The sequence below is a fragment of the Pezoporus occidentalis genome, unplaced genomic scaffold (genome assembly GCF_034315485.1).
Source record: "Pezoporus occidentalis ecotype Australia unplaced genomic scaffold, CSIRO_AGI_Poc_V1 ctg16, whole genome shotgun sequence".
Classification (NCBI taxonomy): Eukaryota; Metazoa; Chordata; class Aves; order Psittaciformes; family Psittacidae; genus Pezoporus; species Pezoporus occidentalis.
In genome coordinates this window covers 435526-457095 of record NW_026913425.1, presented here as the reverse complement: position 1 = coordinate 457095, position 21570 = coordinate 435526, and the positions used below count along the sequence as shown (strand labels likewise).

Genomic DNA, 21570 nt, shown 5'->3' with positions numbered 1-21570 from the left:
CAGCTGTATGAAACAGTTGCTAAACACCATGGCAGAATGGTCAATCAATGCTAACACAGAAGCCACTTTCAACAAAGGGATTATTTCAAAATAATACAGCAAATCTCACATCTCCTCCTCTCATACACAGCATGATTTCTTGCAACTCAGCTTATGGACAAAGAGATAAAAACGTTGTCGTGGTTTAAACCCAGTCAGGTAACTCGTTCGCTCACTTCTCCCCCTTTCTTGCCCTCCCCCTGCTCCTGGAGGGACGGAGAGGAGAATCGAAAAGAATGCAACTCCCACAGGTTGAGATAAGAACAGTTTAGTAACTAAGGTATAACACAAATCACTACTGCTACCACCAATGATAATAATGATAAAGGAAATAACAAGGGAAGAGAATACATCATCTCACCACCAGCCGACCGATAACTCGCCCCCCCAGCCCGACCAAGCTCTGACCGATACCTCCTCCAACCCTGCAGTCTCCCAGCCCTTCCGGCTAACTCCCAGTTACATCCTAGGCATGACGTGCTGTGGTATGGAATACCTCTTTGGTCAGTTTGGGTCAGGTGTCCTGTCTCTGCTTCCTCCCAGCTTCCCCTCCTCCCTGGCAGAGCATGAGGCTCACAAAGTCCTTGGCCAAACCAAAACATCGCTTGTTATCAGCTCCGTTCCCGAGCTGAAAGTCAAAACATTGCACTACACCAGCTACCAAGAAGGGGAAAAATGACTGCTACTGCTGAATCCAGGACATTATCCACCCCTTATTCCATACCATTCACGTCATGCTCAGATCCCACATTTTCAATATACCATCACTCTTATCTCAGTGCACTCTTATCTTAGTGCATGGACCAGTCCCTATAAAGCTGCTGAGTCCATCTGGTCCATGATGTCAGGCTCCATCTCTTGTAACAGTCTTCCAGAGCAGGAGAGACTGTGTGCAGTGTTCACACTCGTGAATAACCTGGGCAATAGTGTCCATTGCTAAGTCCACCCCTCGATCATGAGTCCATCTCTGTGTTGCATCTCTGCTCTGATGGCCTAAAGTGCATTGGGCCCACCAGGCTTAAAATAATTCACTGTCCCCTTCAGCAGTTTCTGCAGCTTGTTGCTGGGGACTCCATACAGCTGCCTTCCATCTCCAATGCTTCCAAAGCACTGGAGGGGCCCAGTGGACTAGATACTTGCCCATACTGTCCCACACACCCTGCCACTCCTGGCTGTCCAGCCTTGGGGAAAACCTCTTGGTCCCCCCATATCCTCGTCTAACCCCAGACAAGACCCAAACCTGACTCTGCTTAACTTTTGAGATCAGACAAAATGGTTGTGGGTAAAACTCAGTCTGTGTGTGTGCCAACCACGCTGATCCCCATCACAATCAGCAGGCAGGTCCCAAGGATACCCAAAGGCCATTCAAAACCTTCAGAACTCTCAGTTGATGCTGCTGTACTTGTCACTGGGGCTGGTGTAGCTGCTGTGCTTGCCGGCTCTCCCACCGCCAGCTTCTCTTTTCCTGAGTCCAGCTCTTCCTCCTCTGCCTTGCTGGGAAATGCTGCGTGGTCTCCGGCATCCTCCTGGGGCTCGGCGGGCGGCTTCCGGGGAATGCTCTCGGCCGTCGCGGGGCTCGGCTCGGCCGCGGGGCTCGGCTCCTCCGCGGGGCTCGGCTCCTCCGCCGCCTTCTCCCGCTGCTCGGCAGCCGCCTCCTTCCTCTCCTCGACCGCCCCGACCTCCTCCACCGGCAGCCGTCCCCTCGCGGCCTCCGGCCCCGCTCCCGCCGCCGCTTGGTCCCCGGGGCCGCTCCCTCGGGCCGGTTCGGCTGCCGCCGGCTCCCGGGGCCGCTCCCCCTCGGCTCCCCGCAGCCTCACGAAGACGGAGGCGAGGACAAGGCCCAGGCCGGTGAAGAGCAGCCGGACGGCCAGGTACAAGTCCACGGCCACGTCCGTCCCGCCCTGCTGCTGGAGCCCGCCCGTATTACAAGCCATTGCCATAAAGCACAGTGAGACAAGAACCTTAGCCCAAGCCCCATACTTGATAAACACTAACACAGCAAATACCGGCTCTACGTAACTTACAACATTCTGAAGCTGTGAGATCAAGCAAAACAACTCTGAGACCCAATAAATCAGCATTGTGACGAGCTACTATTAATCCAGTCAGATCTGTCGTTATCTCAACCCCTCGATGCCCCACGTTGGGCGCCACCCACGACCCTGAGATTAAGAGTCTGCTCTACCGACTGAGCTAGCCTATGCAACCAGAGTACGGCTGGAAGCAGCGACTGAGGGGCTCTTGTGGCATCAAAGGGTCATGATAAAGCAAAGGTTTTGGTGCCATTCCTCCACCCTTCCTCTCCTCACCTGCAGCGAGGATCTCCCATGGTGCAGCTGCAGAGCACCAGGGGGAGCAGAGCACAGTCCCATGCGTTTTCTTTTCCCTTAGAGCAAAGTTTGCTTATTAGAGAGAAATATGGCTCAGCTATGCCAGGGAAGGTACGTGGTGGTTGAGTTATTCATGGGCAATGATGATTCTGTTCAAGCTTTCATGCATTTTGTCTTTATGTGCAGGGGGAGGGCAAGAAAGGGGGAGAAGTGAGCGAATGAGTTACCTGACTGGGTTTAAACCACGACAAACGTCAATTGACAAAACATTCAAGACTGAATTAACTTTTTCAGACCTTTATATTTTAGGTACCAGAAACAGTAATTTAAAAAAACAAACAGGTATGGAAGGGGAAAAAAAAAATTATAAAATTGGAAAAAAAGCATGAACATTGGTGAGACAAGACTAGAGTAATGGAACGCTCTCTTTTCCAGAAAACCTGAGGTCTGTAAAGCTCTCTTGTAGTTATCACTCGAATGGAAAATATATATGCTAGAAAACCTGGTCCAGTGCAATTTATTTGTCTTGTAAGCCAGGCAATCCTTTTCATAACCTAACCAAAATTCCTTCTAAAAATTGGTGAGACCTTTATCTCTGCAGCTGTATTTGGAAAGACTCTTCCAAAATCCTATTGCTCTAACTACAACAGTTTCTTTAAATTTCCAGTTTACAAGTATTCCCAGTCAGCCACACTTAAGCCAAAACTGTCATTTAATTTGTTTTTCCTGTAAGTGTTTACCCTCATTCATCTTTTAGTGGCTGCAGTTCTATACTAATTCATCTTGAGATTTCTATGCTAAATATGAATGCTGTTTTAGTCTCTGCACCACAGTAATTAGGTATTAGACAATCAGTGGAGTACACAGTTTTTTTTCTGAACCAGTTTGGGCTTAAATCATTCTTCTTCAACCTGGAGAGCCATCGTTGTGCACACACCTCCAGATGAGTGCTTTCACTTTACTTTCAGATGGTGTCAAAATATATAACCCAAATGTCAGAATCTTTCAAACAGCCCATTCATTATCTGTCAACAGAAATATGTCTTTGGTTCAGTGTGCCTGTATTTTATAAAGCAAAAACAATGGCCAAAGTTCAGAAGAGTGCAGTGAGGCATTCTATAAGCCTTCAAGCTTAACATATGAAATGAACTAGGACAAAGTTTTATTTATTTCCCTGTGAGAACGCTTTTCAAAACGTGCGGCAAAACAACACATTTAGAAATAGAAGGGATTATGTAACCTTGTTTCCAATAGTAAACAGAACACAGTGCCAAAGCACATTCCCAGACTTTAGAATGACATCTTCTATACTGAGAGTTGAGGCCAGGGTTGGGAGGAATGGAGGTGGAAGTACTTTTTCAAGCAATCCTTGGGCATAGCTCATGCTCCGCTGTATGGACTGTTCTCCTTGCACACTTGCATGCATACCACCTGTTTTAAGAGGAAAACTTAATAGATTGCACACAGGCTGTTCTGTGCCAGCTGGCTTCAGCGCCAGCAAACATTTCCTTAAGCAATTAATTAATTAGCTCAGATACGGTCTGTTCCATCACCAGGTAATCACCTGAAAGTTAGAAAAAGTTTGATTCTTAGCATCTGGTAAATACTGTTATTAGAATATAGTGTGTGTAGGGCCATCTTGCAGAGTGACTGCTTTTAATATCTTACAACTCTCCATCATTCTAAAACTATGTAATGACTGCAGAGAAAACACAGCATTAACAGATAAATCATAACTACTCAGTTTTGTTTTATTTTTTTACTCTTCCGGCTTTGATGGAATACCACCAGGGTCAGCAGGAGATGTGACCTGGCGTGCGGTGCTGGAAGGCAGGGCACTCTGAGAAGCCCTGACACCACCTTCCTGGCACAAACAAACTCTCGGCTCTGGAAACTGTCTTTTGAGGTACGCCATGTGGCAGCAGGTGTGTTAAGCAGAGCAACTGAAGGGGTGAACTGCCCTTGTAGGATAGATTTTTAAGCTCTCCAGGTTGTGAAGTAGTGTATGCTAGGTCCACTCAGTGAGGCTGACGCATCTGGGAAAAGATCTTTGTGAAACTCTAGGTATCACACTGAAAGAAAATCCGATTGACATACCAGCTTCTTGCATTGTAATTTCATATTTAATAGTCAAGTGATCAAAAGGCAAATCTTAGCATGTGAACATTTTACAACACCACTGTCATTTTAAGCCCTTCCCTTCCTCATTACAATTACTGTTCGTTATGACCAAAAACTTCCTATTTCAATAAAACACTCGCTCTTGTGAAAACAGAACTCTTACAAGCATGTTTTAACTGCCTACAGATTTTTCCAGTCAAAACGCGGCATATGAAAGAGTGCTACTACTGTTAAACCCACAGAAATTAATTAGATTTTTCACTTACTCTTTGTATGTTCCTGCATCAGCATCTTCAGTCATAACATCATGCAGCCCTTCTACTGAAATGTTGATGATACCGCAAAATTTATCTTGGATAACACTGCAAAAGAGCAAAATTTATCTTGGATAACACTGGAAGAGAACAGGAAAACCACTTAGCTAGAGGAGCTAAACAGGAAATTTGCTCAGCAACTGTAAAGCACATTTACCAAGCAGCATTTTCATTGCTTACTGCTTAGCTGAGCACGCTACCAAGCAGCTGATTCAATTTTTTTTGTTTAATTACACAAAAACTTCAAAAATATGCAAACCTCATTACTCTTGAATAAAATAAAACTTTATGTGCTGCTTCTAAGAACCTGGAAATAATTGTAAATGGAATAAAGGAAAAAATACATTAGTATAGGACTCAAGAAGCGAGTGGGGAAGGACATACTCCTGCTAGCCAGGAGGTCACAGTAGTGGCTTCTGTTCCTAACACATTTACACATTTTCTCACATCACTATTAAATGCAAAATCTACAAACTCTTGAGTGAAGGGCAGCTTGTAAAAATAGTAGACCTCCCTACTGTTTTCTCTGTCCAGCCTTACCAGTATTTCTTCACGCTCCTAGGCAACTGAATGATTCCCCACAGAGGCTGACAAATACCTGCACCCAGTTCCGCACAAACACCACTTCCCTGATTTTAGAGAGAAAAATAGTGTAGGATTTCTTTGCTTCAACACAGGCAACCCCTGCCATCTGAAACACAAGGCTAACTAGGCTGTGTAAGAAAGATGCAAAGGACTGGTAGGTATCACCTGGGACTTGAAAACAGGTAAGTGCCTTTCTCCAGCATGAGGTGAAGGCCAGACTGGACATGCCCACAATGCCTAAAATTACACTAAACATGTTTAGACACTTGCTGCTGCCTTGAGAATTGATGTGCCTGTAAAGTAAGAGCATAGAAACATCCCATGATGGATAAAGTAGGTGCTGCCACTTCCTAGTTTATGGAAAGCAGCTATGACTTCTGTTTCTATTCTGTGAACCACAAAAGGGTGACAACATATTGCAAGTATCACAGTACCACAGTATGGTAGAGATTGGAAAGGACCTCGAAAGATCATCTAGTCCAATCCCCCTGCAGGAGCAGGAGCACCTAGATAATGTTACACAGGAATGTGTCCAGGCGGGTTTTGAATGTCTCCAGGGAAGGAGACTCCACAACCTCCCTGGGCAGCCTGTTCCAGTGTTCCGTCACCCTCACTGAGAAGAAGTTTCTTCTCAAGTTTAAGTGGAACCTCTTGTGTTCCAGTTTGTACCCATTACCCCTTGTCCTATCATTGTTTGCCACTGAATAGAGCCTGGCTCCATCCTCGTGACACTCCCCCTTTATATATTTATATACACTAATAAGGTCACCCCTCAGTCTCCTCTTCTTCAAACTATAGAGACCCAGCTCCCTCAGTCTTTCCTCATAAGGGAGATGCTCCACTCCCTTAATCATCTTCGTTGTCCTGTGCTGGACTCTCTCCAGCAGGTCCCTGTCCTTCTTGAACTGAGGGGCCCAGAACTGGACACAATATTCCAGATGGGGTCTCACCAGGGCAGAGTAGAGGGGAAGGAGGACCTAGGAGGTCCACTAGGAGGTCCACTAGGAGGTCCACTAGGACCCCCAGGTCCCTCTCCCCTACACTGCTCTCTAACAGGTCGTTCCCCAACCTATACTGGAACCTGGGGCTGTTCCTGCCCAGATGCAGGACTCTACACTTTCCCTTGTTATATTTCATCAAGTTACTCCCTGCCCAACTCTCCAGCCTGTCCAGGTGTTGCTGGATGGCAGCACAGCCTTCTGGCGTGTCAGCCACTCCTCCCAGCTTAGTGTCATCAGCAAACTTGCTGATGGTACACTCAATTCCCTCATCTAAATCATTGATGAGTATATTAAATAATACCGGTCCCAGTACTGACCCTTGAGGCACTCCACTAGTTACAGGCCTCCAACTAGACTCCGCCCCATAGACTACAACTCTCTGGCTTCTCTCCTTCAGCCAGTTCGCAGTCCACCTCACTACCTGATCATCCAGACCGCACTTCCTCAAGTAAAGAGATGAACATGTTGGGAAGACTGCAAAAGTTCCACCTACAAGCAGGGAAGAAACAGAAATGGCCTAACTAGTGATGGCAAACTACAACCCCCTTCTGCAACTGTCGTCAACTGGAACATTTTCTTACTCCCTGTTTGGATTTTCAGGCTTTAATTTCCCCAGAAATGCTGCTGGTGTCTAGGAGGCAGAAGGAGACCTGTTCCATATTTGCTCAAAGGTATTGAATACTAAGTTCACGCACTGTACCTTCATTGTACTTTTAACACAGATAGACCTACCTCCTAATACTCCTTCATTTTCTTTTCTTACTTGGGATAAAAACTGAAAAACTGGATAAATTGTAGCTCTTCGTTCATTAGTTACTGCGTCTGAAAAACTTATTGTCAAACATACAACAAAGTTTTACATATATGACAAGACACTTTATATAGCAATGGATGTTTTGGAAAAAATGTGTATCAAGCCTGAACACTAAGCTTATAAAATATTTATTTTAAATTTATTTTTGTAAGATTCTGATTCAAATCCTGTTCATTTTGTTTCCGAAGGACTATTTTTGTTCCCTTTTTTATTGAGCTACTGTCAAGTGCCAGGATCTGAACTGCATTTTGTATAATGAAACCTGAAATTCCTACATACCACTAAATGAAAATTGATACCATTTTCATGCAGTATGGCTTATTCTCGTTATCGTTGTGATGTGTGTATTTTGAAAGAGACTTTCTCCCTTGCCAATAAAGCTTCCACATCTCATTTAGAACAGCAAAGTATTACTTGTTGTGAGACTGATCCTCTGTAGGGTTCTACTTACAGCAAGCAAGCAGCCTACCAACCATGCTGCACCACTGATAAAGTCAGTGCTGCCTGCTCAGCAGCCTGCAGAATGAGCCCTCAGGACAGAGCAGATTTCTTCACTCACATCAGAGGTGCCTACCTATCACACCTCCCATGAAAGCTCTTTTGCATGCATGCACTATTAGGAACACAGGTTGCTATCCATTATCTGGTAGTTACAGTTGTGTCTTCCACTCTGCATGAAGAATCCCTAACTGCCACAGAAATTTTAAACTGGGAGGGAAGAGAAAGGTGTTTCGACCCAGTGCAGGCAGAGCCTTTTCATCAGCTGCAGGGCTAATTATGGTCAATCTATTCAGGGATGTTACTTTAATTAGTCAACATAAAAATAAATATTGTAGGCACAGCGCTCTTTAAAGTTGGTTGTTTTTTTTTTTGCAAGCTTGCAGATTGATAGGAGTAGCACACTGTAACTTGTTTTCAAGGATCTGTGATACCTCTAAAAGAAACTGAGGACAGTGGCTGAAGACCCAAAATTTTGTTGACGGTGAGCTCCGAAGCACATAGGGAAATCATCAATTTCTTTACTTGTAAAGGATATTTTTCCTTCATTCCGTAGAAATAAGGAACACTATTTCACTTCTTTCTTCATTGAAAGACAGATAACTCATGGTAATTCTTTTTTTGAGGAAAGCTAAAGAATGTAGATCTTCCAAACTGAGGCAACTGTTGCCTACAACTTTCAGTAAAGACAATACCTTATCTTTTCTCCCTCTTCTTTTTCCCTTTGAATCAATTAGAATTAAACCTGGCGAGAAGGGTCAAGGACAGCAGAAAGAGCTTTTTCAAATACACGGCAGACAAAACTAACACCAGAGGCAATGTAGGCCCACTGATGAACGGGATGGGTGCCCTGGTGACAGAAGATAGAGAGATGGCAGAGTTACTGAATGCCTTGTCTCTGTCTACTCTGCTGCAGGCAGTCCTGAAGAGCCCTGTACCCCTGAGACCTTAGATGAAGTCAGGTCGACGGAGCGGTTTGCCTTAGTTGATGAGGAATGGGTTAGAGACCGGTTGAGCAATCTGGACATCCATAAATCCATGGGTCCAGATGGGATGCACCCGCGGGTGCTGAGGGAACTGGCAGAACTCATTGTTAGACCACTCTCCATCATCTTTACCAAGTCTTGGGAAACGGGAGAGGTGCCTGAGGACTGGAGGAAAGCAAATGTCACTCCAGTCTTCAAAAAGGGCAAGAAGGAGGACCCGGGTAACTATAGACCGGTCAGCCTCACCTCCATCCCTGGGAAAGTGATGGAGCACCTTATCCTTGGTGCCATCTTAAGGCATATCAAGGATAAGAGGGTTATGAGGGGCAGTCAACATGGCTTCACCAGGGGGAAACCATGCTTGATCAATCTCTTAGCCTTTTATGAGGAAATAACACAGTGGATGGATGATGGCAGAGCGGTGGATGTGGTCTACCTTGACTTCAGCAAAGCCTTTGACACAGTCTCCCACAGCATCCTCACGGCTAAATTGAGGAAGTGTGGTCTGGATGATCAGGTAGTGAGGTGGACTGCGAACTGGCTGAAGGAGAGAAGCCAGAGAGTTGTAGTCTATGGGGCGGAGTCTAGTTGGAGGCCTGTAACTAGTGGAGTGCCTCAAGGGTCAGTACTGGGACCGGTATTATTTAATATACTCATCAATGATTTAGATGAGGGAATTGAGTGTACCATCAGCAAGTTTGCTGATGACACTAAGCTGGGAGGAGTGGCTGACACGCCAGAAGGCTGTGCTGCCATCCAGCGAGACCTGGACAGGCTGGAGAGTTGGGCAGGGAGTAACTTGATGAAATATAACAAGGGAAAGTGTAGAGTCCTGCATCTGGGCAGGAACAGCCCCAGGTTCCAGTATAGGTTGGGGAACGACCTGTTAGAGAGCAGTGTAGGGGAGAGGGACCTGGGGGTCCTAGTGGACGACAGGATGACCATGAGCCAACACTGTGCCCTTGTGGCCAAGAAGGCCAATGGCATCCTGGGGTGTATTAGAAGGGCGGTGGTTAGTAGGTCGAGAGAGGTCCTCCTTCCCCTCTACTCTGCCCTGGTGAGACCCCATCTGGAATATTGTGTCCAGTTCTGGGCCCCTCAGTTCAAGAAGGACAGGGGCTGCTGGAGAGAGTCCAGTGCAGGGCAACAAAGATGATTAAGGGAGTGGAGCATCTCCCTTATGAGGAAAGACTGAGGGAGCTGGGTCTCTATAGTTTGGAGGAGACTGAGGGGTGACCTTATTAGTGTATATAAATATATAAAGGGGGAGTGTCACGAGGATGGAGCCAGGCTCTATTCAGTGGCAAACAATGATAGGACAAGGGGTAATGGGTACAAACTGGAACACAAGAGGTTCCACTTAAACTTGAGAAGAAACTTCTTCTCAGTGAGGGTGACGGAACACTGGAACAGGCTGCCCAGGGAGGTTGTGGAGTCTCCTTCCCTGGAGACATTCAAAACCCGCCTGGACACATTCCTGTGTAGCATTTTCTAGGTGTTCCTGCTCCGGCAGGGGGATTGGACTAGATGATCTTTTGAGGTCCCTTCCAATCTCTAGCATACTGTGATACTGTGATACTGTAATTGGAAAAAAGTAACTACTAACAACTCACTGTTACCAAGTAACATTACTGAAATGTTTACGAAGTGTGGAATCATTAAACAATGAAACTATTTTTAGAATATAAGACCCAGGGTGATAAAAAATAAAGACAGCATAGGCTCATTATGCTTTGAAATAAGAAACCTCAATTAAAGCTCAATAGCAACATAAAACACATCAGGCCTTACTTTCACAGAAGAGAGCACAATGCAAAGCAGCACAGTGCCTTTTTAAAGGTGCCAAAATTAGCCTGATTGTTTCAAGAAATACATTAGAAAGCCATATGAGTAGATTCAGAAGAGACAGGGACACTGTATTTAGATGAACTTTCAAAGCAGAACTATTAATACTGTCCATACTAAAATCTTAACACGGGAGGAAGGCAGCACTTAAGCAGTTTCCCCGCCTTGAACTGCATATAATCCAGATCAGCAATGACCAAACAACTGCACCAAGTTAAAACTGGTTTTATAACTACACAGCTTCCCAAAGTTATTAGGACAAAACCTCATTCAGTATGCAGCAAAAATTATCAAAAGACTGGCCCAGAATTAAATTAACTTCTATCAATTTGTTGAGATCTAAACCACTCCAGAAACATGAAACTAACACATATTAACATTTTTTATATTTCAGAGAGAATCTTTTAAGCTGTCTTTAAATAAAATTCACTTTAACTATAATGAAAACAAAATGTGGTAAACATTTAGGTCAGCTTGTATGAGTAATCTCAAACCTTTTCTTTCAAAGCTTGCATAGTTTGTCAGATAAAATAAAAAAGAAAAACACTGACCACATCTGTTCTGAAAAGAGTAATATTCATTATTTCCCCATTCTATCATTTCCAATACACTCAACTATTTATTAAACATTTTTATTATTCTGCGCTTTTATGTAAGAATTCAGAATTTGGATTTCAATTACCAAGATAGTTACTCTAAGTAAAGCTTTATCAACAGCTTAATAAAACATATATCACAATTAATTTTTTACTTGAATAAAATGGTCCCCTGTCTGCTAAGCACCTTACCCGGCCTATCAGAAATGAAAGAAAAATTCTGTACGTGAAAACATACTAATTTTACATATTAAGAGAAAAATCTTCTCTGCTGTTCTACATTAACCAAAATGAAGCAGTAAACACCAAAACAGGGGAAAGTTTAATTTCATATCTTTAGTAGTGTACAGTAGCTTTGAGAAAGATTAATTAATTCTTTATTCCCATTAGTCCAGAAAAGAGGTGGAGTGGGACAAATGGAGATTACTTTGCACACACTGAGAGCAATGTAAATGATTATCACACACACACACACCCTCACCCCTCTTAGGAGCTGCGCCACGCTAAAGAGTAGTTCTGTAAACACTAATGCAGCTAAGACAGGGGAGTCCTATGACTGACTATAAACTTGATGACCATAAAGTGCCATTTTGCTTCATGAGGGCAAACTCAACTGTCCTCTAACGTGTTCTCTAATTATTTTAATAGACATATGAACCACACATGTACATGAAAGGAGGTTTTTCCACTGTTTGCTATATAAGATTAGAAATACAAAAGGCTACTAACCACAAAAGAAAGGCATTTTCTCCACAACTGCATAATCAATCTCTCATTGTTAGTTTAATGCAAATTGTTGGCAAGCTGGATAATTAGAGGATGACTCCACGCCAAATGATGGCTTCCAACTGCTCCAGCCTTGCTTGAACTAACAGCTCTGACAGCACGGCCTTCCTTTCATGCTCCATCACTACAGGTGGTGAGACTCATATGTGGCAAACAATGCCAGAAGTAGCTTGCCAGTGGAAAGCACACATTCAGAGCGAATCTCTTGTGCTCTTCTGTCGAGAGCAGTTCTACTGTAGAGGAGGGAAGCAGAGACTAAAACATCAGAGCTATCCTCTACCAGATTTCTTTGAGAACTAGGTTTGTTCAATCTCAACCTTTGCCCATTCCAAAAACTCCTGTGTAACAAAGGCACAGCAGCTTTTTCAGTAATGAAAAGAGCTAACTTCCTCCCACTGAATTTTGTCTATTATTTCTGAAGACATCCATATAAAATTGAAAATTTAGAAATATAGTACATATATTTAACCAAGCCAAGTGCAAGGTCCTACACCAGGGTTGGAGCAATCCCAGGCACAGCTACAGGTTGGGCAGGGAAGAGATTCAGAGCAGCCCTGAGGAGAAGGACTTGGGGGTGTTGGTCGATGAGAAAATGAACATGAGCCGGCTTCAGTGTGTGCTTGCAGCCCAGAAAGCCAACCGTATCCTGGGCTGCATCAAAAGGAGCGTGACCAGCAGGTCGAAGGAGGTGATCCTGCCCCTCTACTCTGCTCTTGTGAGACCTCACCTGGAGTATTGTGTGTAGTTCTGGTGTCCTCAGCATAAAAAGGACATGGAACTGTTGCAACAAGTCCAGAGAAGGGCCACAAGGATGATCAGGGGACTGGAGCACCTCCTGTATGAAGACAGGCTGAGGAAGTTGGGGCTGTTCAGCCTGGAGAAGAGAAGGCTGCGTGGAGACCTCATAGCAGCCTTCCAGTATCTGAAGGGGGCCTATAGGGATGCTGGAGAGGGACTCTTCATTAGAGACTGTAGTGACAGGACAAGGGGTAATGGGTTAAAACTTAAACAGGGGAAGTTTAGGTTGGATATAAGAAGGAAGCTCTTTACTGTGAGGGTGGTGAGTCACTGGAATAGGTTGCCCAGGGCGGTTGTGAATGCTCCATCCCTGGCAGTGTCCAAGGCCAGGCTGGACGAGGCCTTGGGTGATATGATTTAGCATAAGGTGTCCCTGCCCATGGCAGGGGGGTTCGAACTCGATGATCTTAAGGTCCTTTCCAACCCTAACGATTCTATGATTCTATGATTCTAAAACTGCAGAACCTACTACTGATTGTGCAGCTGTTATTAAATGAAAATAAATTTAACAGTAACCATGAGGAATTATGTAGGTAAGTTAAAAAGTAAGAAAAAATTGGTTGAAGTCTTCATAATGGATTAGTCACCTAAAAACAAATTAAGCATGAATTAGAGTAAATGCTTTCCCTCCTTAAATACATTTACTCAATACATTTAACATCTGATCTACAGGTAGATTTATTTTTTAAAAGTTTCTACTCAAGCAATACAGAATTGTTGAAGCTTTTGCCCAAGTAGCTAAATTAAGTGTTCCATAAAGGTATCTGCACTATACAGTAAAATACAGTATTACAACATAGTAGATTTGTATTTCATTACATTCAAGAGACATTTAACAAGCAAGAGAGACACGCTTGCACATCCAAACCCACACAGTGCAGCCAAGGTCTGTATATGTACTGGTAGCAGATAATGACCCAGTCACGAAAAGTTATTCCTGCTAGTGTCCCTGGTCTCCTGGCTGGATCCTGGAACAGCAGGATACTTCTACACAACTTAAATTGACACAATGGATGACAGACTATCAAAACATTGTTCTCCATATTTCCTTGAGCAAAATGATCTAACTAAACTGTGTTGCTTACAAACCAAAATGGTTGCAGACTTTAAGGCACAAGCCTGTAGAAGGCAAATAGTATCTACAAAAGTAAGTCTCAGTCACTTAGCTGAAAATTTTACAGCATTGGACTATCTGGAATACATTTTTTTATTACTTCTTTCTGAATAAAGTTTGAACTACTGGAGTAACAACAACAACAAAATAATCACAGAAATTCAGGTTGAAAATAAAGATATAACACAGTGGATATAAACTGACAATAATGCAAACAGAACACCAATATTTGAAATAGGAATTGGAAGTTAAGACAAACTCAAACTATAAAGGAAAATACTATCCATCTTTTAAAGATGAAGTCTAAAATTAGGTCTTCACTAAGGAAACATACTTTGACCTGACACTTCCAAATATACAGCACAAATATGTAAATATCTTTAGCAATTAATCTAGAATTATGTATTTACAGTACAGTATATTTCTTCAGTTTATACCTCTTACCTAGCCAAAACTAGCCCTCAAACCATTACTATATAGATTACAAAATATTTTGGATGGAGAATAATTAACCAGCTGTATTACCTTAGACATAATAAACTTGGTCAATTTTTCAGTCCAACAGAAACTTAGCTTCCCTATTATCTCCAGTTTCAGGCATTATGAAATGATACAGATACATACTAACAAAAAATTTACTTTAAGATGCTCATTATACAGCCCAAATACGCAACTTTGTATTTTAAAATATGTCACATGTATGAATAAGATTTGTATAATTTTTTCTTTTCCTCGAGAGTCTGAACGTACTAATGTAAATATACTATTTTCTTTTCCACTGTGATAATTAATTAAGGCAGAGTAGAAACTGCATTACAATAAATAAATAATTATTTTTTTCCTCATTTCCCCAGATTCCTGGCTTCGTAATCTTGTTAAAAACTGATGTTTCGCTTGCTTCAAGTTCCCAGTTACCTGTGGAATTTCTATAGAAACGTACACCATTAAGTACTACAAAATAAAAATAAATATATATGCATTTTTACACTGCACATATACTTGAGCTATAGGTCAAAGACTGCTACGACAGGGACAGAGGATAATTTACTTATGTGAGTCAGATTTAAATGACATCTAATAGAAAATTCTAAACATTCAGGAATGCAGAACAACCCAAATGATACCATTTTCTACAATTCTATCAACCCGTTGATTTTAATCAGTGAAACTATTTATACTTTATAAATTGAGTTCTTGACTTCCTGACATTTCAGATCACAATAAAGTTATCATCAGATCAAATGAGATAAATTACAATGATGAGTGTTCAAACAATATGACCTGTGCCTGACTTTCAGATGGTGTTCGCTTGAGCAGCCTAATTTGGTCTAGCTCTGAATGCCCCACTGCATTCTGAGTTAGAGACTGCAGTGGATCAGTTATGTTGTATCTGCCAGGCTGATAAACCCCATAATATTCTATTCTCTTTTCTCCAGAGTTTTCTAGCACCTTTAGTTTCTGCCTAAACTGAATAATTTTACAGGTTAAAAACAGTATCACAGCACAAGCCAGAATGAAAAAGGCTAGTAAAATGTCAAAAGCCTGATTCAGCTTTTCAACCTGTTGTGTACAAAACAGGGATGTTTTTAATGATACAGGAGCAGAATCTGTTGGAAATGAGCCACCGTCTTCTATTGTTCTGTTAACAGGCATCATCTGTGCTGGTATTTGCACTGGCAATGTCGATAATACTGTGGCTGCGTGTGGTGGAAGTTCAGCAGCATTTTCTTCATAGGGCAACAGGTTAGCAGAGGCAGAAGTCGTTCCTTCCCAGAAAGCAACATGTTTAGTTTCCGCACTGACAAACTGTTCAAATGTATTGTGCCTGTTTCCCTTATGCCATGCCACCAGCAAAGTGGTAGCGCTGTGGTGGGCACCTGCAGATCCTAGAGTCCAGGCTGCTTCTGGGCTAGCAGTAGGGCTACTACAGTTTGCAAACCGAGTCCGCTTAACGTAATGCAAAGGTCTACCACGCATACTCTGGGGATTCTGGCAATGAATTTTTACAGAAATAGGAGAGGATGATAGCCAGTTAAGTAATCCAAGTATTTTGCAGCTGCAGTTCCAAGGATTGTAGTTTATTTGTAGATGAGTTAAAGATACTAGGGGCTTGAGCACTTGAGGTTGTAACTCTGTAATATTATTAAATGCTAAACTGAGTATTTTAAGTGACTGTCCCATTTTTTCAAAGGTACCATCAGCAATACTGGTTATTCTATTTCTGTCTAGCTGCAGATAGATTAAGTTGTCCAATAAAGTAAAAGTGCTAGAATTTATATTTTCTAAATCATTATAACTTAAAATTAACTGGCTAAGGTTGTTTAAGCCAAAAAAAACATTTACAGCAATATGTTTTAGCTTGATGCTCTTTAAAGACAGATATCTAAGCCTGTTAAGTCCTTTAAATGCAAACGCATGTATTGATCCAATGGGATTGTGAGACAAAGAAAGTCTTTCAAGATTTTTGAGCCTTCCAATTGCATTTGATGGCACAAGTGTTAAGTTGTTACCTTCAAGAAACAAATATGAAAGGTTTTCAAGATGATGAAATGCTGAAGCCGATATCCGTGAAATCTTATTATTAGCTAGGTTAAGTGTTTGGAGACTTATCATTCCCAAGAAAGTCCCACTTCCAAGGACACTGAGGCGATTTCTCTGAAGTGTTAAATATCTAACAGAAAGGAGATCACTAAATAATCCTCTGGGCACAAAAGCTATTTGATTATTCTGAAGGTATAAACAGTGAAGACTGGAAAGACCTTCAAAGATTCCTGGATCAAGGCGTTTAATATTGTTGTTATTTAGATGCAAGTAGCACAGTTTGGGGAGTTCCACAAAAGCTTTTGGGTGTACATACAAAATACTGGAGTTATCCATGTACAGTGCAGCAAGCTTCTGAAGGCCTCTCAGTTCATTTGGAGTGACATGCGATATATTATTCCCACTGAGGTACATGAGAATTGTCGTTTTTGGAAAGTTCTGTGGGATGCTCAAAAGCCCTGAATTACGACAGCTAACTTGTCTCCCTGTGCAGAGCTGGCAAGCAGCTGGACAGCCAAGAGCCTTCTTCTGGAGCAGCAACAAAAGAAAACAATTAAGGATATACAGGAATGCTCCCAGGCAGGGTGGAGAAATTTGCAGACCACACATATCCCTGTCTCTGGCCTTCTTACTCATCTCTGACTTAGCTAGTAGAGATAAAAAGAAGTTTATAAAATATTATTAATTCAAAACTTTAAAGATTTTACATATACAGTCTTTTAAAATACAATCATGGCTTTCAAGATTGGTATTTTATATATTCTCCTTTGATGCCAAATAAGCAATTTAAAATTAAAACTTACCAAGCGTAAGTCTGAACTACAATGAAAACAATTTCAACATAAATTAACATTGAAACAAATGTACTGCCAGCCTAGCCAGAAAATATTTCATGGCTGCAGCATAAAAACAACTAAGCTGCCACAAAACCAGCTTCTAGTAAATTCAAAATACTGTTTATTAACTATTTTTTATATTTAAGACTGGCTAGGAAATGTTTCAATAGCATTCAAGTAGAAATGCCAACTGGAAAAAAGTTTCCTTTCACTGGCAGCTCTTTCATAACTTGAGTTTTACTTTCATAAGATGAGCTACATTCAAAATAAATAAATAAAGATTCCTTACCACACATCTGAAGTTCATTATTTCTGTTATTTTGACGTTTTGCAGTTCATTGGACTAAGTTATAAGCTGACTGACTATACTCATCTGTGAAACCTTTGTAAACGCAGTACTGCTGCATACTAGAGCTCTCTCACATTTTGCCCCAGGATTTGCAACTGCTCGTTCAGGAAACTAAGAAAGAAGTGGTTAAAGTCAGGTTGCCATGGATACAGGAAACCCTGGGACAGGAAGCCATTTTATCTGTGCTTCAGAAGTATTGTTGGAAAGGAAATCTCAATGATTTGTTTCTAGAAAACCAAGAACTATCTTAGTTTGTAACAGTTGCTGGTTTGTGGGGTTTTTTGTTTTGTTTTGGTTTTTTTAACTACTGTTTTTAACTAGGAGGGCTCAGAAGAGTTTTAGATGAAATCAGGTGTAACTTTTAGAATATACCATGCCTATTTTTAACAGCACTACTGCATTATCTGCAAATACTTTACCTTTCAGCCAAAAGCTGAAATGTTTTATCGAAGCAATAGCAATACTTACACTGTTCTCTCTCTGCCTGCAGAGTCAAACTGTTCCAGAATGCAGACACTCACTCCAGCGAGTGAGTGAGAACATGGAGAGGGAAAACACAAAGGTCTGGAAGGCAGAGCCCCAGTGCTTCCTGCACTCTGGCAAAGTACATCCTGCCAGCCATCCCAGGGAAGACCAAGAAGTCTTTAAGAGATGAGAACTGCCTGATGTGGTACTAAACTGCTCAGTATGTATTGTATTTCAGACCCGATCCCGGCACTGTGTGAAGTCTCACCTCTGGCCACTTTTAAAAACCAATTTATCCACAGAGGACTGTGGGTATTCTGACCACCACACCTTCAGACCACAGCTTTTGTTTCCTGCAGTGTCCCTGTGCAGATAAATATTCAGTGCAAACATCCGTGCTATAAATACGCCCTCACTTAAGTACCGGAAATGATATCTTTACCTTACCCATCACGCAGATGAAACACCTGTAAAGTCCAGTCACATCAAAGGGCGAAAAGGGAAACAACAAAATCAGGTGGCTAGTTAGAGATTAAGCCTTCAAATAGCAATGTAACTATAAACCCACAATGTACACTGTAACAAGACCTTCTGCTTGACAAAACAAAGATGGCAAAGCCCATCAGCAGCCACAGCCAAGAAAGAGACAAAACAACAGAAGAGTCAAGCCACTTTGGCCACGGTGATCTCACACAGGAAGCACAAGTTCACGTAAGAGACAAGATAGCACCCAAATATCTTTGGCTGTAATAAACCAAGCTGAAATGCATGAAGCACATGAACAAAGGAAGCAGAATAAACAAGGACATGCCTTGGAAGATACTTTCTTCCACATTCTGCCAGAAGAAACATTTCTGAAGTTTTCAAAAATGTTTCTGACCATATGTGCTGGTTTGGGCTGACATAGCTTATTTTCTTCAATAGTAGCTGGTATGGGGCTGAGGTTTGGATTTGTACTGGAAACTGTGTGGATAATTCAGGGATGCTTTCATTCAGTTCAGGGATGTTCTGCTTCCCACCACACCAGCAAGTGGGCTGGGGGTACACAAGAAATCAGGAGGGACACAGCCAGGACAGCCGACACCAACTGACCTCATGACCTCAGGAATATTCCACACGATATGGCATCGCACTCAGGATATAAAGCTGTGGGGAAAAGAAGGAAGGTGGGATGTTCGGAATGCCGTCTGTCTTTGCAAGTAACCATCACACATGATGGAGCCCTGCTTTCCTGGGGATGGCTGCACACCTGCCTGCCCATGGGAAGTGGTGAATGAATTCCTTGTTTTGCTTTGCTTGTGTACATAGCTTTTGCCTTAACTACTAAGCTATCTTTATCTCAACCCATGAGTTTTCTCACTTTTACCCTTCTGATTTTCTCCCCCATCCCACAAGGGAGGAGTGAGCAAGTAGCTCTGTGGAGCTCAGTTGCTGGCTGGGGTTTAAACATGACACCATATATAATCAGCTTTTTATGTCTGAAATCCATAAAACATTTATTATCAAGAGAACTACTTCTTCAATTTTTTAACTTGAGCTCACAAAAATTATCTAGAGTTGGGAGGGAAGGGAATATTTTTTTAAAAAATAAAAGCCTAAAGCCCTTCAATTCTATTAGATTCAATACCTCTTACAGTATCTAGTGTAAACGCAGTAAATCAGCAAGACTAATATAATTTGTCCATGGGCCACTTTAGACATAACCTTTACAACCAAGAATTTGAACTGCATTTGGTTCTTTTTCTTTTTAAGAAAGCATTAAACTAATAGGAAAACTGATTTTTGTTTAGATTTATTTTTCACATTTTATTTTTTTCATGATATTTAAATCATTGGTCCTTTCCAACCCTAACTATTCTATGATTCTATGATACAAAGAAAAGCAAAATAAAACAGCATGATGTTTACATAAAGAGAAAACACAGTTTTCAGGATGATGAGAGAACTATCATGAATATGGGGGAGATAATAATTTAAAAATGATTATCCAGATAAAATAGAGTGAGGTGAGGGGAAAAACAGAGACTGACAAAAAATGAAAAATTACTTCAAACAGGATATTATCTCCTACCTAAGCTTCACTACTTATAGCCTATATATGCTGATACTTATGTGGGTAAGAAATAACGAAGAATTATTTCTTCCAAGATGTGCTGTATGAAACAATCCTATAGGGCTAAAATAATCACATCCAATATAAAGAAAGTTTCTAAAAGAATTATGTTATTAAGTCTCCCTTTTTGCAAAATGCCAGAGTTAACATATTCAGAAAGACTGAAGGAATTGCTGAAGCCTTCTGGGATATTAGGTAGTATGAAAATTTAGACCAAGCAGCTGGTGTCCAGTAAGCGGCTGAATGTTTCTGTGGTCTTGTACTAAAGGTACCTTATAAGAATTTTGCTCAAACCCTAGCTGCCACTGCTGTTCTGAGCACAGTGTTGACCTTTCTGATTCTCAGATCAGTGCAAAACGAGAAAAAATTCTTAATCCAGATAATGGCTCCAGATTAATGGGTAATGGCTCCTTTCAATTTGCACTACGGGATCTAGAGAAAGTCCTGTCTCACATTTTATAAATACGGCATCTGGAGGCCTGCAGATCCAATCAGACTGCAGTTTCCAGGGTTTGCTTCATTAATAGAATACACTGTTAAAGCATCTGAAAGTTGTATCTGTTAAGAAGGGACAAAATACAGGTCACATGACTTACACCATTTAGGGGAAAACTATAAAAAGACTAGGATACACACACAATTTGGATCAACATTTCTCAAATTAGCTTGAACTTCAATAAAAGAAATTATTACTAGTTGAAAATTGTAAGAAAAACAAACAGAAAACCTCAAACTTTTCCTTCAAATGAGATTAAGCAGCTCTAATAGAGGTATATTTATTTGTTGCAAATTTTGCTCTCCAGTGATAGCAATACCAGGTTTACATCTGAATACAGCTTCACATTGAAACAGGGAAAATTATTTTTGAATCCTGAAATGAATTTTACCTTAATACGCTAACATTAATAATTTAACACATTAAAACCTAGTTGAACAATGACTCCTTGTCAATACAAGCATGAAGCCTGAGCAAAAGCAATTTGTCAACTGTGCATAAAATGGCAGGCCAAAGTAACTGAAAGTACATACAAGCACTGCATCCAGCACAGCCTTTCCAAACCACCTCTATTTTCTCACTGATCCATGTTAGATTAAAGCCAATGTAATTCGGGTTATGAATATTAGTTAGCATGAAGAAGCCATCCGACTCCAATTTACGTATAGAAGCAGAAAAAACAAGCAATAAATTTGAATACAGGTTCTAAAATTACCCATCTTTAAAGTGTATTTAAATCAGTTTTTGAAGAGCACTTCATAAAATCATAGAATGCACACATGCACATTTATTCTTAGGATCACTATAAAATTAAGCTAAAGCTCACAAAAGAGAAAAAAAAAATTTAGCCGTGTAATTATTCTTTTGAGCTTGTAAGAGTGAAAATACCTGTTACCCTCCCCCCCTGTGTTTAGCAAGCACCTCCTCTTCCATGTCTTTCTTC

General features: G+C 41.5%; 2 protein-coding genes across 2 annotated transcripts in view; both read right to left on the bottom strand.

Annotated features, from left to right (window-relative positions):
- The window catches only part of IPO11 (importin 11), a 99187-nt gene that overhangs the window by 8465 nt on the left and 69152 nt on the right, over positions 1–21570 (bottom strand). Inside the window, exon 29 of the mRNA XM_062612291.1 lies at positions 4757–4852. Coding sequence (XP_062468275.1) covers positions 4757–4852 — 96 coding nt within the window. The remainder of the gene's footprint in view (positions 1–4756; positions 4853–21570) is intronic.
- On the bottom strand, positions 13669–19147 carry LRRC70 (leucine rich repeat containing 70). Its single transcript, XM_062612288.1, has 2 exons — positions 17494–19147; positions 13669–17015 (listed from the first exon to the last, which is right to left on the bottom strand). The coding sequence occupies exons 1-2, from the start codon at positions 17498–17500 to the stop codon at positions 15079–15081; spliced, it is 1944 nt and encodes a 647-aa protein (XP_062468272.1). The 5' UTR covers positions 17501–19147; the 3' UTR covers positions 13669–15078.